Source organism: Numida meleagris, unplaced genomic scaffold (assembly GCF_002078875.1).
Source record: "Numida meleagris isolate 19003 breed g44 Domestic line unplaced genomic scaffold, NumMel1.0 unplaced_Scaffold292, whole genome shotgun sequence".
Taxonomy (NCBI): Eukaryota; Metazoa; Chordata; class Aves; order Galliformes; family Numididae; genus Numida; species Numida meleagris.
The window spans coordinates 81,289-96,426 of NW_018364538.1; the positions used below are offsets into that span (position 1 = coordinate 81,289).

A 15,138-nucleotide genomic window follows, 5' to 3' on the forward strand; every position below is an offset into this window, starting at 1 on the left:
AAACCCACTTAAAAAAAAAATCATCATTCTATCATTATTTGGTTTCTTTTAATCTTATAAGACACTAGAATATTTCCTTTGAGGTATCTGTGCCAGTCTGAGACCTAGTCAGTCTATGAGCTAACAGCTTAATGTATAATTTGAAGTCAGGAGTTGAGCTGATGAGACTAGTTAAATTGCATTCACTGATTGAAACCATCAGAATTTAGGTTAACTCAATATTTGTAATAAGTATTCTTTATGTGGCCGTGAAAATCAGCCAATGCCATTGGCAGACAGAATATTATTAGAAATAAATGCCAGCACAGTTTTTTTTTTTGCATTAAGACATTACTGAAAAATTGTTTAAAAATCCACATCAAAAGATTATGATAAAAAGAAAATATCAACACTCAGGACACATATAAGCCAAAGTCAATCATAGGTTATTCATATAATATTTTAAACAGTTAAAACTGTAAACATAAATTGTCACAAAATATGTTTTTTCACATAAAATGATGAAGTGCTTCCATTATTTTTTTCTGGAAGGAAATTCAAATGAATAAATGATAAGAAAAAGGAGAAAGAAACAAATTCATATAAGATAATACTAATTTTCAAAGAGACAATTAAATGTGAGTTTAATTTGAAGGACATATAATGATAGGCACACAGACAACTTCAACTGGTTTTCTAATAAGCTGCTTAACAGTAAACTTTAACATTTGAAACTTCTAGTGATGTGAACAGGCAGAAACAAAGAACTGAATGAAGAAGAGGAGATTGTACTTGAAATTGAAGCTGTGAGAAGCCCACTGGTTTAATTTACATTCTCCAAAAGATCTGCTAGAAGTCCAAAAAACCAAATTTAATATATTGATATTTCCTCACATCAATTAAAATCCAGTTTGGAATTATATATTTTTTTTTTATAAGGCTACATGGATAAGTCCATAATTTTCTCATAAAATATAATTTATTTCTTATTTATTTAGATGTACTCAGGGAGCCTATAATTTCAATGAAAATATCTGCTCCCAAAAATGAGCTAGTATGAAATTCTCTATCTGAAACTTGTGTTCCATTTAGACAAAGTACAACAGGAATACAGAATCAGCTTCACAGTCTGAATCCTGTTACTATTTTAGTTTCTCTGCTAATTCTTTGCTTAGTATTCTGAGCTAAAGAGTCACCTTCATTTTGTTGTGCATATATACATTAAATTCATGAGCTACAGAAAATTCTTACTTGATAAATTGAATTTCAATACAGTGAGCATAGATGCAGATTCAGCTATGAGTTAAAAAAGTTTGTCACCTCACCTGTCATATTACAATACACAAGAAACGGTCCCAAGGGGCCACTTCCATCTGAATCAATATTGTAAAAGCCAGAACTGTTCCCTCTGTGCTTATAGGCTTCACATGATTTCTCATAGATGGCTGTAAAAATAAAAATCAATTTCCATCACAAATGAAATTATATTCTATTCTGTGAATAAGAAAGTAATAATGTGCGGATCCTGTGTATGGAAAGAAAGAATCCTGTGTGTGCTCAAAGCTAAAGAATACAGAAGAAATCACATAATTTAAACTATACTTTCATTTGAATTTGTGAAGCACGTTTATTTATATAGAGAGAGGAAATCAGAAGAGTTGTATTCAAGCACTTTCTTCTCTATTTCAGGCTGGAAACTTTCAAGAGGAAACAGTGAAATGTGGGTGTAGATGAAAAAATGTTTGCAAAACCAGTCAACTAATACAAAATATGGGGGTCTTATTTAGACCTAAGGAATTAGATTTTGAGAAATCAAGCAGTAACTCAAATCAGATTTATTTATTTGCTTGTTTGTTTATTTACTTGTTACTGCATACAACAAAAGGCAGTGTTTCTAGATAATTTGGTGGCCTGGTATTTTCACATATTTTCATAACCATGCACAAACACGTTATTGGGAATAAACAAGTGATGACAGCTAAACATGAATGTAGTCCCACTGTCATACTAATTATGTGATAAACATTATTTCGTATAAAGTATTGATTCAGAAGGTGGATACAAGGACAGGAGAGAATGTTACCAGCTACCTTGTGCAACATGAAACAAGCAAACAGAAAGAAATACAAATTAAAATTTTCAATGAGTTTTTGTTTTTACAGATGTTGAATACTCAAGACCTTCTCTTGAACCATTTTATGGACATTTACATGAAAAAAGATCTAATGAAAATGTTGAATATGATTGTACACACTTCCAGGAGAGAGAGTAAAGAGGGGAAGGAGAAATCTATCAGAAATAAAAGTATAGTTAGAAAACTTCTCAGACTTACAATAGTGGCAAGTAGCTCCCTTGTAACCAGTATTGTTACAGTTACAGTAGAAGTTGTTCCAGGACTGTGAACACTCACCACCATGTTCACAATAGTTAGGCAAACACCTAAAATGAAAAACACAGAACATTCTCACTCTCTTTTCCTTTCTCTTACATGGTATTTATATTTATCAGTAGACAACAAATCATCAAAAAGAAGTATAATAATGTACAGGAATCCTTCTTGTTGGAGAAGGGGAAGCTGTCTTTAAGTTTACTAGAAAATTAAAAGAACTTCCCTTCATATTTCCTCCTAAATATTGATTGTTCAATAAATCTGTGAGAACAGAAGTAATTAAAGTTGCACAGTTATTACTTGTTGCCAATCAACTATTTACAATTAAATACAAGCTGATAAATCTGTGTCGAATTTACACTCTTATAGTTCACTAGCAAGGTTTTTAAAAGACATGATATTTTCAACAGGAGGTACCACAACAAAGAATCATAGAATCGTAGAATGGTTTGGGATAGAAGTGATCTTAGTGATTGTCTAGTTCAAAGCACCTTACCATGGACAGGATTGCCGCACACTAGGTCAGTTGGAAAGAAGAATCACAAGAGCTTTAAATCAATTTATTCTAAAAATATAGGGAATAAAATTACGTAACAAAAAACTGAAAATTATTTCAGAGTATTTCACTACATAAATTACTTAAACTGTATCTTAATTGCAGTTAGTGTTTGTGTATACCAAAATAAAAAAAAAAAATCTTTATTGTTGATGTTAAACACAATAAATAAAAAATAAATAAAAATAAAAAGCAGGCCTACTAACATCTACAGGATCTGAAAATATATTTTAGTTAATTCAAAACATGCTTAAAAGGTATTAATTTAGAACTGTAGTAAGTTCAGCATCTCACAAATTTGACTTAGCAAAAATTCAAGGCCTTTGTATACTCACTCCTGTTGACTTTCAAATTATCTTCCACCTTCTCATATTTATAAACAAAGATAGACTGAGTTTCTTGTTTCTGTTATCTTGCATATATTTGTAAACTGTGGAAGACCCTAGCAAGTTTTGTTTTTCACTGTAGAAATCAACTTTAAGCGCTAGGTTTGCTTTCACTTTGATATTCAATACTTTATTAACTAATAATTCTTCAAATAAATATTTAACTTTGTTTGCTACTGGTGTGACTAGTCAGGGGCTATTATAAATACACACCAACCCTGAAATTTTTAATACTCATAAAGCATCCTATTACTGATGCTCTGCTTGCATCAATCAGTTTTCCCTGATTTTTCATTTTTTATTAAGGCATGATTATTCCTAAATTCAAAATAGTTTTCACAGACTTCTCTTGTACTGACTCTCCATACATAATAATTCATCTTCTTAAAAGTATTCACAAAATGAAAAGCTTAGATGAAACGGATGATGCTTGAACCAGCTTTAGTAGAATTAAAAACAATTCACAGTATATATTAATTCTTATAATATTCTTTTCTTTTCTTCCCTTTCTTTCAGAATGTTTAATTAAAGTAACCACTAGCTAAGTCTAAGAGAATCTACTCTAATTATATTAGATGGTCTAACAAAAGCATGATTAGAGCAAAGTTTTCTCTTACTGTGTTCTCTTAACTGTTTTGGACCAAAATATTAAAATATTTCACCTATTGGAAAAAGCATTTTTAATGCTTAATCTGTAAAACGTACTGCAGTGGAATTGCCAGGTCACAGTTTGAACCTGTAAATGAGCACCTGAGTGCCCAAAGCGAGGGAGCCCAGATCCTCCCTTCCTCTCTCTCCCTCTTGATGGTACTTCTGCCTGTGCTTCTGGGAGTGTGTGTGCACTCAGAACCTGCACGGTTTACCCCTCCTCCTTTTCCAGCATGCCAGAGTTCAAACCAGGGAAGGCTACATTCCTCAGCTCTCCCTTTTTTTCCAAACTGTTGCTGGGAGGGGTGAGTTAATTCATCTTTCTTTGATATCTTGTTCTATAGCACCCGTATCTCAAATAAAGGCACTGTCATCACTATTGTTTGCTTTACACATATTTTGACATTCATCACCATGCCTGCTTAAGCAAAAATCATCTGATTAGGAGCTTACACTATATTACTTCATAATATGTTTCTAAGTGCGTAGCATCTGGAAATGATGCATGATTTAAAACCAAGGCAGCAGACTAGTAACATTCATAATCTAGTATTAAAAAGAGAACTGTACTAGAACATGAATATACTTTTAAAAAAGGAAAAAAAAAAGAAAAGGAACTTCACATACCAATTATTTGCTACAGAAGAGTTTTGTACATTATCTACATTATCTGCTTGCTATGGTTCTAAATTACAGAAATACATATTTTGGAAAGAACCACTAATTGCTCCTGTGTTCGTTATTTCTTTTTGTTAGCATTCAGTTGTGTTCATTCTGTTTTGTTTTGTTTCATTTTGCTTTGATCTTATTTTATGTGTGTGTGTGTATTAAAAGAAAACTGTTTGAAAACTTTTTTTGTGTCAGTGTCTTTTTTTTTTTCATACAATATGCTGCTACTCTCTCTTCAGAGACCAAATGTGTTAAGTTTGTAAGGTACTTAGAAATAAAACTGAGTCCTATAAAAATATTTTGTCAATTGTTTATGTATAATTAGTAGTTATTAAAGCAATATATATTGATATAAAGGAGCTGAGAGAAAGGATATTAAGGATAAATATGTGAAGAAAATTATTTGCATGCCGGAGAACATATATATATATATGTATATATATATATATGAAAAATATATATGAAAAATTCAGGAATAGAAAGATAATTAGTGAAGGTTAAATTAAGAAGGCATGCAAAGAGCAGTGAGTGGAAAGAGCATAGGAGAAGGAATTGGAAAGTTTGTGGAACTGAGAAAATGTAAAATAGGAAAATGGTTGGGAGCTTTTGATCATTTATAAAAGAACAGGATAATATATACAAGAGAATAAACAAATATTTAACCAATTGTCTATCAGTGAGGACTGAAATATAAATATATTGAATACTCTCTATCTAGTGAATATACATGGAAAATAAAGAATACAGTCAATATAGCTATTTTCAGTTTATTTATCACTATATATACATTCAGATCACTATGTAATTTTTATTTGCATTCATGCACTTCAAGTGTGTTGAACTTACATTTAGTGGTCCATTTTTTTACTACAAAAACCATCAATAACTTTAGAATTTGAGAGGTGTTTCATTATTTGGACTAGAAGACTCTATTAAAGACTTCAAGATAAAGAAGTGGTTTGTATGCCCTCATTTGTGGAGAGTAGATCTGGAGCACAACAGCAAAAAACCTGTTTATTTTATCTAAGGACAACAAAAGTAATATTATTTTAGGAAGAATTTTTTTTTTCTCAAACAATATGCTGCACAAAATGAGACACACTACCTATTGGAGATAGCTTATACATGTAGAATCATAGAATTATAGCATACCCCAAGTTGGAACGGACCCACAACAATCATTGAGTCCAACCCCTGGCTCCACAAAGGACTACCCAAAAATCAGGCTCTATATCTGAGAGTGTCGTCTAAACACTTCTTGAACTCTGACACCCGGGTGCCACAAACACTCAACTGGGGAAGCAGTTCCAATGCCTGACCAATGAAGAACCTTTTCCTGATATTCAACCTGAACCTCCGCTGTCACAGATTCATGCCTTTCCACTGATTTTTATCACTGGTCACCATAGAGAGGACATCAGAGCCTGCCCCTCTGCTTCCCCTCATAAGGAATCCATAGAAATGTAAGGTATTTTATGTTGGCAAAGAAGAATATATCTTACCACTGGAACTTATGAGATGCAGAATTAGTTTGATAAAGAAACATGAATTTTGTTCCAGATGCTGAGATACAGAGAATAAAGGCCATGGGATTAGTGAAGGAACTGGAAAGAAACACAGTTTCCAGGGCAGGCTGGTTCAAGACCAGGCTGAAAGGCTTTCTAAAGTTTATTTTGAAATAAAAGATGATGTGCATAATGAAATTGATGAAACCATGTGGATTTAATCGGAAGACATATGGTAAGCATGCTGTGAGTTGAAAAGATATCCCAACACAACTGAAAACTAGTGTTCCTCAGATGCGTTTTTCAAGATGTATTATTTAACATGCGGAACAACACATGATTTTGATAAATTACAAAAATAACAAAAAATAAAAAAGAGAGAGCATGCACTGTCAGAAAGGTAATAAAAATACATGGAAAATTCTATCTGGGAAGTTTAAGTTACTTACACTAATCCACACTTAAAAAATGATAGTAATAAAAAGTTCATCGCTATGATTTTGACACAAAAAGGACACTTAATTCAAATGCTATAAAAATTCAGTAAGATGAGAATAAAAGGAAGGGCTTCTTACTCTGTCTCTTTATTACTGTGAAAAATAATAATTAAAAAAAAATCGGTATAACAAAAATGGAGTAAGTTCAATTCCAGAGTTTTAAAACAACAGCAATACAATGCTTTAAATGCTGGAAAGATGTATTAGAAATGATATTAGAAAGGAGAGGAAGGAGACAAAGGAGAAGGTGAAGTAAAAAAACAAGACAATCAAAGAAAGAGTAGAAAAAGAAGAAATGTATGCTGTATTCCAAATACATCCCTTACAGATTATACAACTGAGACAAAACATTTTTTTTTCAATCATACATTTATCACTCTTGCTATGTACTGGGAAGGTGAAAGTAACAGACAGTTTAATATATATGCACTTGTGTAAATTTTTAAAACATTTTAGGTGAGTGCTGGATCTAGAAAAATTAATGAGAATATCATTAAAACCTAGCTTAAAGAACAATGTAGGCATTTTTTTTCACTCTACTACTTTTTTTGCTTCTAATTTTTTATGAACAGCTAGAATACATGCAAGCATTATTTTTGTCTTTTATCAACATGGAGATACTACTTTTTCAAAATAGTAACATGGACTGACATGGATTATGTTATCATCATGTGTAAACAGAAAGCAAGTCACAGGAGGGGATCTTATCAATCTTTATAAAGATCTAAAAAGCAGGTGTCAGGAAGATGGAGCCAGGTTTTTCAGCGGTGTACAGTAACAGCGAAGATAGTAAAGGGCAAAAACTAGAACACAGGAAATTTGATACAAACATGAGGAAAATTTTCTTTACTTAGAGGGTGATCGAACACTGGAACTGGCTGCACAGAGAGGTTGTGGTCTCCTTCTCTGGAGATACTGAAGATCTTCCTGGACACTTTCCTATGCAGACTACTTTAGAGGACCTTATTTAGCAGAGTGTTTAGACTAAATAATGCCTAGAGGTCCCTTCCAAACCCCTTGGTTCTGTGATTCTCTGTAATTCTGTGATTTTGTGAAATATACCTGTGATACAACATAATAGTGGCTGCAGTCTTGAAGATCTCCTCCTAAACTATTTTCCTGAGAAAATTATAAAGGTCTGGCAAGGGAAATAAGCATTTACAATCATATTCTTTTCCCACATACTGTGTCGTTTCAGTATAGTTTTTCTGGTTGGTCCAAGGGAATTGTTTCTGCATTACAGTAGATTTTGCATAGACTGTAGAGGACTGAACTCTCCTGAATATAAAGCAAGAAACTTCTCAATCCATTACCTGTTTATGTGTTTGATCACTCTCTTTTCCGAAGCCTCTGAAATTCTGCAAAACCCCTATTTCACCACACAGAACTCAAGCAATTTTTTCTGCTTTTTCAATTGCAGGAAAGGTATATAAACTCCTCTCCTTTCAGAGGGAGCCATCATACTTGTCACTCTTGAAAAATACTCTCTCCCTCTAATGTCAGTTAGTTCTGACTGAAACTTAAAACAAGCTCACTCACTGTGATGATACTACCCACCCTATTTTTGGAATAAGAAGCAGCAATATTACGTAAAGAAAACAGGATTTCAAATCATGAACGTCACTTATTTGTCACAGATGGGGCTTTGTGTCTACTATGCTTGTAAACAAAAATTTAAAATATTAGTAAGAGAAAGTCAGAAATATCAAATAATTTTAATCTCAAATACTCTAATTTTAATTTCAGTTTAGCAAAATCTTCTAATTTCTAATTGCTGTTGTAGGTACACTGCTTATGTTTTAGACTTTTGAATTCTGTAAAAGAAGTGGGCAATTTTGTATTTTGTTCTTTGTCATGAAGTAAGTATTTAAAAAATTGAAAAATAATATATAGATTTTTTCTTACCTGTCCATAATGCCACATAAATCTATCTGAAGGTCACTGAAATTGCCAAAAATATTTTGCTGAACTGAGATCATATCCACTGTTTTGTTACCAATAGAAATGAGTTGCATACATCCTTGAAAGCCACCAAAGGAGCTTTTACATTCAAAACTGTTTCCATGGTTAGGGCAGCCTGTAAGAAGCATAATATCTGAAGCTGAAAAAATATGTCTTATTGAAAATATTATATATTCCCCAAATAAACTAGGATTTGATAATTTCTAGGTGTTGTAAATTTTATGGACAGGTTTATCCATAAGGTCTTCGGATTAGGCTTGCCTGTGCAGAAGTAAAGAAATACTTCTGTACTGTCTTACTGTTTTTAAAGTATTTACAAGCATGACATGAAAACATTTACTGAATGAGCATTGTCATAAAATGTCAGGTTTAAATACAGGTTGACTCTGGTTTGGACAAGTTACAAGACTTAACTGAAGTTTAATAAAACAAAAGGACCTACTAAGTACAAAGATTTTCTTTTTTTTCAAGCTACCCAGAGAATTCTGAAACAATTTCCTGATGCAATGATCCAACTAGGAAGGATACTCTACTGAATCTACCATTCCTAGACAATTAAAAAATGGATGAAGGTGTGAACACGAAGGATAGTCTTGGCTGCATCAAACATTAAACCAGGGAGTTTATGATCTGAATAGAACAAGAAAAATAGTTTTCTACATCTATATTGCTAACAAGAGGAAAGGGGTATTATTATTATTATTATGGGTACATTACTCAGGGAGTGACAAAGGTCCTGGGAATTGCTGGATTGTCCCAGGCCTTTTTCCTTCAGACTTGACTGGTAAAGATTAAACCTCAGACTTCTCTTTTACCTAGTGACCACAGGAGTGGAAAAAGAGATTCACCTTTTTTAACACATCCTATGGCTGTAGGACCCAACCAATGCAATTGCAACTTCTGCCATTGTCATTGTGAAGCCATTGTCATTTTAATCCTCAAAATGTTTTGGTAATTAAGTGAGTTTATTGATGACTGGAAAATGCAGATATTACATCCACCTTCAAGAAGAAAGTTTCAGGGAACTAGTCAGCCTTGCCTCACTCCCTAGGCAAAATCCTGTATCAGCTACTTGTTTTCTTTGATGTCAGGCACCATGTATATAGGGAAAGCAGTGAATACAAGGTACGTTGACTTTGGAAAAAAATACTAACAGTTTTCTATGCTTTCTATGTCATCAGATACAGGTGGGAAAAGTGGATAACCTTTGATGGAAAGTCTAACTGATGTTTGCTGAGCAGTAGGTCCTTCAGGGATCTGTACTGTTTAAAGCCTTCATTAGCAATAGGGAAGAGAGGACTGAGTGCACCATTAGCAAGCTTGTGAATGATACTAAATTGGTGGTAGAGATCAATATGCTGGATGTCAAGGCTGCTGCTGGGCAGGCTGGAGAATAGGGGTTACAGGAATGCCATCAAGTTCTGCAAGAACAACAGGTGGACTACAAAGTAAGTATGCACACTTGTGGAACAAAAAACTAACAACATTCTGGACTGTATTATCAAAAGTAGTGCCAGCAGGATCAGGGAAGTAACCCTTCTCTCTCATGGCAATTGAGAGACCACAGATGCTATGTCCAGTTCTGGACTATCCAGTAAATGAAAGGCTTTGACAACCTTGAGAAAAGTCACAAAGCTCATCAGGGAGCTGAATGAACAGGATCTATTTTAAGATGCAGAGAGGATTGTGTCTGTTTCATCTTAAGAAAAGAAGGTAAAAATAATTGAGAAGATTCAAAGAAAAGGGAGTCAGACTCTGCCCAGAAGACCACAGTAATTAAAAAGGATGATAAGGACAGAAGTCAGAAACAGCAAATTCCAATAGCATAGTAGCAAAAATATATACTTAAAAAAAAAAATAGCCATGAACTTGGTGATACAGGAACAAATTGCACAGAATGGCAGAGATTCCAGGAGATGTATATTCTGTACATCTTCATCTAGTTGGATTGGTTCTGAACAGGAGACTGGACTAGGGAAACTCTGGAGGTCTCATTCCTACCTATGACTAACATTCTGTATGTGTGTAATACAGACATCTATCTATTACATCACTGATAATGACTATGAATTGCATTGTTTACCGATTATCAGTTGACATTATTAATAAATCAATAAATTGCTTAAATTGCTGAATCCTGATTCAGTTTAAACTATGCCAGTTGTGGTTTTCCCTGTGACAGCTGCATGACAAAATATGCCTGAACGTTATCTTCGGCTTTATTCCAAGTCAGTATTGCTTCTGGAATGATGCAAGAGCTATACCTTCATCTTAATCAAACACTGCATTCTGGTTCATAACATTCAAAGAGCTTCTTGTTTCATGATGTTAGGAAGCAGTGACTTTTAAAACACTTCTCTGTCCTACAGAACTAATGAACACATTATGAAGACCTGTAAAGGTAGTGCAGAGATTTACTTTTCCACAGAGCAAAATAACAGTGGAAGAAAATATTTCCTCTCAAATGAACGTGCAACAACTTCAAAAGTGTTAATATATTTTCAAGGATTATACAATAGGAAATTAGCTATGCTTGAAATGAAACAATTAGATTCTCAGTGTCTCCTTCACTATTGTGCTACCAAACTTTTCAAAACAATTGCTGCCATTCTAAAGGAAAACATTCATTACTCCATGTACTGCTGTAAGGAAACAAATCCTTGAACTTGACAAGTAGAAAAACAGTAACCTTTCAGTATCACAGACATTTTGACAAATTAATTACAGGTGTTATCTAAATCTTCTATACACTGTACAATAAAAATGTAATAAATAAATAAATAAATAAAATCCGTTATTTGTGGTAAAAATCTGATGTTCATTTGAAAGTGACGCCACTTCCAGTGATGTTTATACCAAAAAATAAACAAGTACAACAAAAAAGAAAGTTTACATCTTATATTCTACTATTCAGCAAAGTTGTCTCTGCTCGTATTTTATAATCTGTCTTTTAAAATGTTTTCCAGCTCTATTAAAGAAAAAGTGTAATGTAATTAGTATTATTGAAAGCAAGATTCTGTACAATTCTAAGCCAAATATTAAAGACAGAAGAAAATCTTTTAATAATGATATTTACCCCAACAGCTTATTGCAAATTTAAATAATCTCTTTTTTCCTTTCTAGTTGCAAAGCTATTACTCAAAGAACTAAGATATATCTATAATGATAGCTTGACCAGGAATCATGCTGACATAATACTAAAGTAACATCATGTTTATTATGCTTTTTCTCAGATAAGTTTCCATATTTCTTGCATATTCTGTATTATTTAAAACAAATAAACCAACCATTGTGATAGGACATCTCTCTTGGAATACTGAGATTCATGTTTTAACAACAAACATAGAAGAAAATTGTAAGTACTTGGAATAAGGTCAAAATATGTTCTATCCTTTTTGACAGTGGTATAAGGCATAAAATTTTAGTAAACAGCTTTCTACACTCAGAAGACTTCTATTGTGTTTTCCCCAAATTAAGATAAGAGACTGATTTGACTGAAGGACAATTCAGAGAAGCTGAGGGGTGAATATGCAATGGGTACTTTCAGTGTTATTGAATTTAATTCCCCACCACCACAAACACATTCTATGAAGATAAATACAAATGTTGTATTATATAACCTAAGTAAATATGCTGCTTTTTGCAATTGCCCACATCCCACCTAATTCATAAACATGACATTAGTCCTAAATATTTTCTAGTGCAAAGCACCTGTTCAGAAGTATGAGAACCTGGACTAATGTACAAAGAAAAATCTAATTTTCTACACAAGACCCATATTTCATACGTTTCTCTAATTATCAGCTGTATTAGGAGATATCTTTAGTAGACAAGGCTGGCTACAAGATTTGAAGTGTCCAGTTCCTAGATTCTTTTTTCTGCTTGTGAGTATGAATTTTATTTAGAGCCTGTTGTTAAGGGAACTGTTTTGCAGGCAATGATTAGGTCCAGATGCATATGCACCTGGGTTTTATATGCATTTTTCAGTTTTCTCATGAGCCTTTTTTTTTTTAATACATTCTTCAGTCACTAATTCCTAAGCTAGTAAGAGATAAAACTTTAGGCTAGTATTGAATTATGATTCTGTTTCATATTGCTAGTACGCACTACATTCCCAACTGACTTATGTTTATAACATGTATAATTCTATCAGTAAAGATATACATGAATAATGACAAAACACTTGATGATATTCCTTGGCCTACTTACAAAGAAGGTCAGACTGAATTTAAGTCATCTAAATATAGCTTTTAGGGACAAGTTATATTCTCCATAATAATATTGTCCTGCAGTGACCAAAACCAATTTTCAACAGTGTGTATTGCGCTCTGAATAAATATGGGCCTAGAGAGGATACTTGCACAAGTAAGTAAATGAACTTTGGATGAATATTTGAAGCTAGACCAGAAGAAGATTCTGATAAAAAAGATGGTTTAGTAGCACAATGACTATGTAGCGAGAGAGACTTTTTTGTTCCCATATAATTGTCAGGTTACATTTAATAATCAGAACATAATACTAGAAAGCTATGTTCTAAAAATAGACAAAAGGATTAGGTTGGTAATTTTTTCTACTTAACATTATAAAATCTGGATAAAACTTGAGCACAAAGAATGTAATAGCAGTTCCTGAAAACAAATCCTCTGAGAGATATCCAAGCTATACATAGAAGACTTGAGGTGAGCCTAATCATTCTCATTGTTTGTTTAGGTATGTCAGCAAAAAAATTATGTTTAACTGTGGGATATTTCCAGCATAATTGAGGAATACATCTATCTCACCTCCAAAGTATAATGTATCTCCTGAATAAATCTGCAGAGGTATGGAGGCGTGAGCAGATGAGAGCATATCATCGTCCACTATTAAACTGATACGATTTCTTTTGGCAGAGAAGGATACAGAATGCCACTGGCCATTATTTAATCCAACACCTGGAAGGAAAACAAAAAGAAAAATGAAATTCAAAAACCCATTATTTCTAATACAGTCTTGATGTTATAAACTTGAAAGGAGAAGAGACTAGTATAGCAATCATACTCAAATCAGTCATTCCAAGAGACAATGAAAAGGACAAAAAATAAAAGAACAAAGAACAGAAAAGTCTTTTGTGAAGACAGAATATTTGTCCACTTCTGTATTTGAGTGAATGAACTTTACTGTTATAATACTACTACTCCAATTATCAGTAATACATCCATTAATGCAGTGTCTATGAAAAGTATTTTCTCAGTCTAAGGAGGTTTCGCACAAAACCCACATTTTTTTATTTCACTACCACAAGGGATTTCTTCATCCTTTAAAATCAAATGTAGTCATTATATAACAATTCAGTTAAATAGCAAAATCCTGTAGTTGCTGAAAGCCTCAACAGCCACCATGACAATATTATATTAAGTATACTTCTTCACTACGCTTCTTGGCAGCATTGTTATTATTTCTGTAAATAAGTAGTTTAAGTCAATTATGTTCTGGAATGTTCTTCCAAAAAGTGATATTTCTGTCAGAGAACAACAAAAACTATAACCTTTAAATTATATGAAGTCTTTTCTTGACTGCAGAGTATCTAGGCTGTATGATGTTTTCCCTTTTGAAATTTCATACATTTATATAATCCTCATTAGAATTTGTTTTACATTCTAGAAAAATATTTTCCAATTAACAGATTTGTTCAAATAGAAGGAAAATTAAAAACATATACATATAAAGATGACAAGGTTCAATTAGCTTAATAAAGTCATAAATAGGACCCATATTTCATTAGCTACCCAGTTTAAACAAAAAAAGATCAACATACAATCAAGAGATAAATCTTGGATAACAGATTCAAATAAATTGTCATTTAGAAAGTGTCTATAATGCACTGAATATTAGATGTATACGCCATTTCCATGACTTGCTTCCTGTACAAGAAGAAATCTTATCTGCTAATAAAACAAACATTTTGCTTTATCTCCAGCCAAAGTGGAATTAGATAAAAAATATGACAAAAGGATTTATCTCTGTGTTGCACTTTAAGCTACCATTTTTCTTTCTAATATAATGGTAGAAAGCACAGAGCCGTGGTCAATGGTTTTCTGATAACATTCCAATGATTCCTTATTTTGGTTGCAATTTTCTATGCGAAGTGACATTTGAAGATATTAATAGGTGCATTATCTTTACAGTCAACTTCAAAATATTTAATTTTGAAGTTTGAGTGTAAAATGATATGCATATTTTCCACTTCTGTAAAACTCCACATTCATGTTATTAATAAGGATGAATTCAGTACCAAAATAAACATTGGAAACTTTATTTTACACAGTATAATATAAATAAGATAAAAACAATTACATCTGGCTACCAAAAGTTGACACACTGTCAACGGTTTATGGGCGTTAGGCCCGATTCCGTGACAAAGGGGACGGGGGACCCAAGGGCCCACGTCCCGGGAAAAGGGGAAAGGGGAAAAGGGTAGGGAGATGGCCCTGAGAGCAAAGAACAGCGGCAACAATCTGAGGAGAAACAAACTAATTTACTAAATAAAATATCGGAATGCAAAACAACA

General features: G+C 33.0%; 1 protein-coding gene across 1 annotated transcript in view; it reads right to left on the reverse strand.

Annotated features, from left to right (window-relative positions):
• Positions 1-15,138, reverse strand: part of LOC110391077 (contactin-associated protein-like 4) — a gene marked incomplete at its 5' end in the record, with an annotated part of 165,060 nt that overhangs the window by 54,415 nt on the left and 95,507 nt on the right. The window contains 4 exons of the mRNA XM_021382803.1: positions 1,305-1,424; positions 2,312-2,418; positions 8,535-8,706; positions 13,373-13,522. Coding sequence (XP_021238478.1) covers positions 1,305-1,424; positions 2,312-2,418; positions 8,535-8,706; positions 13,373-13,522 — 549 coding nt within the window. The remainder of the gene's footprint in view (positions 1-1,304; positions 1,425-2,311; positions 2,419-8,534; positions 8,707-13,372; positions 13,523-15,138) is intronic.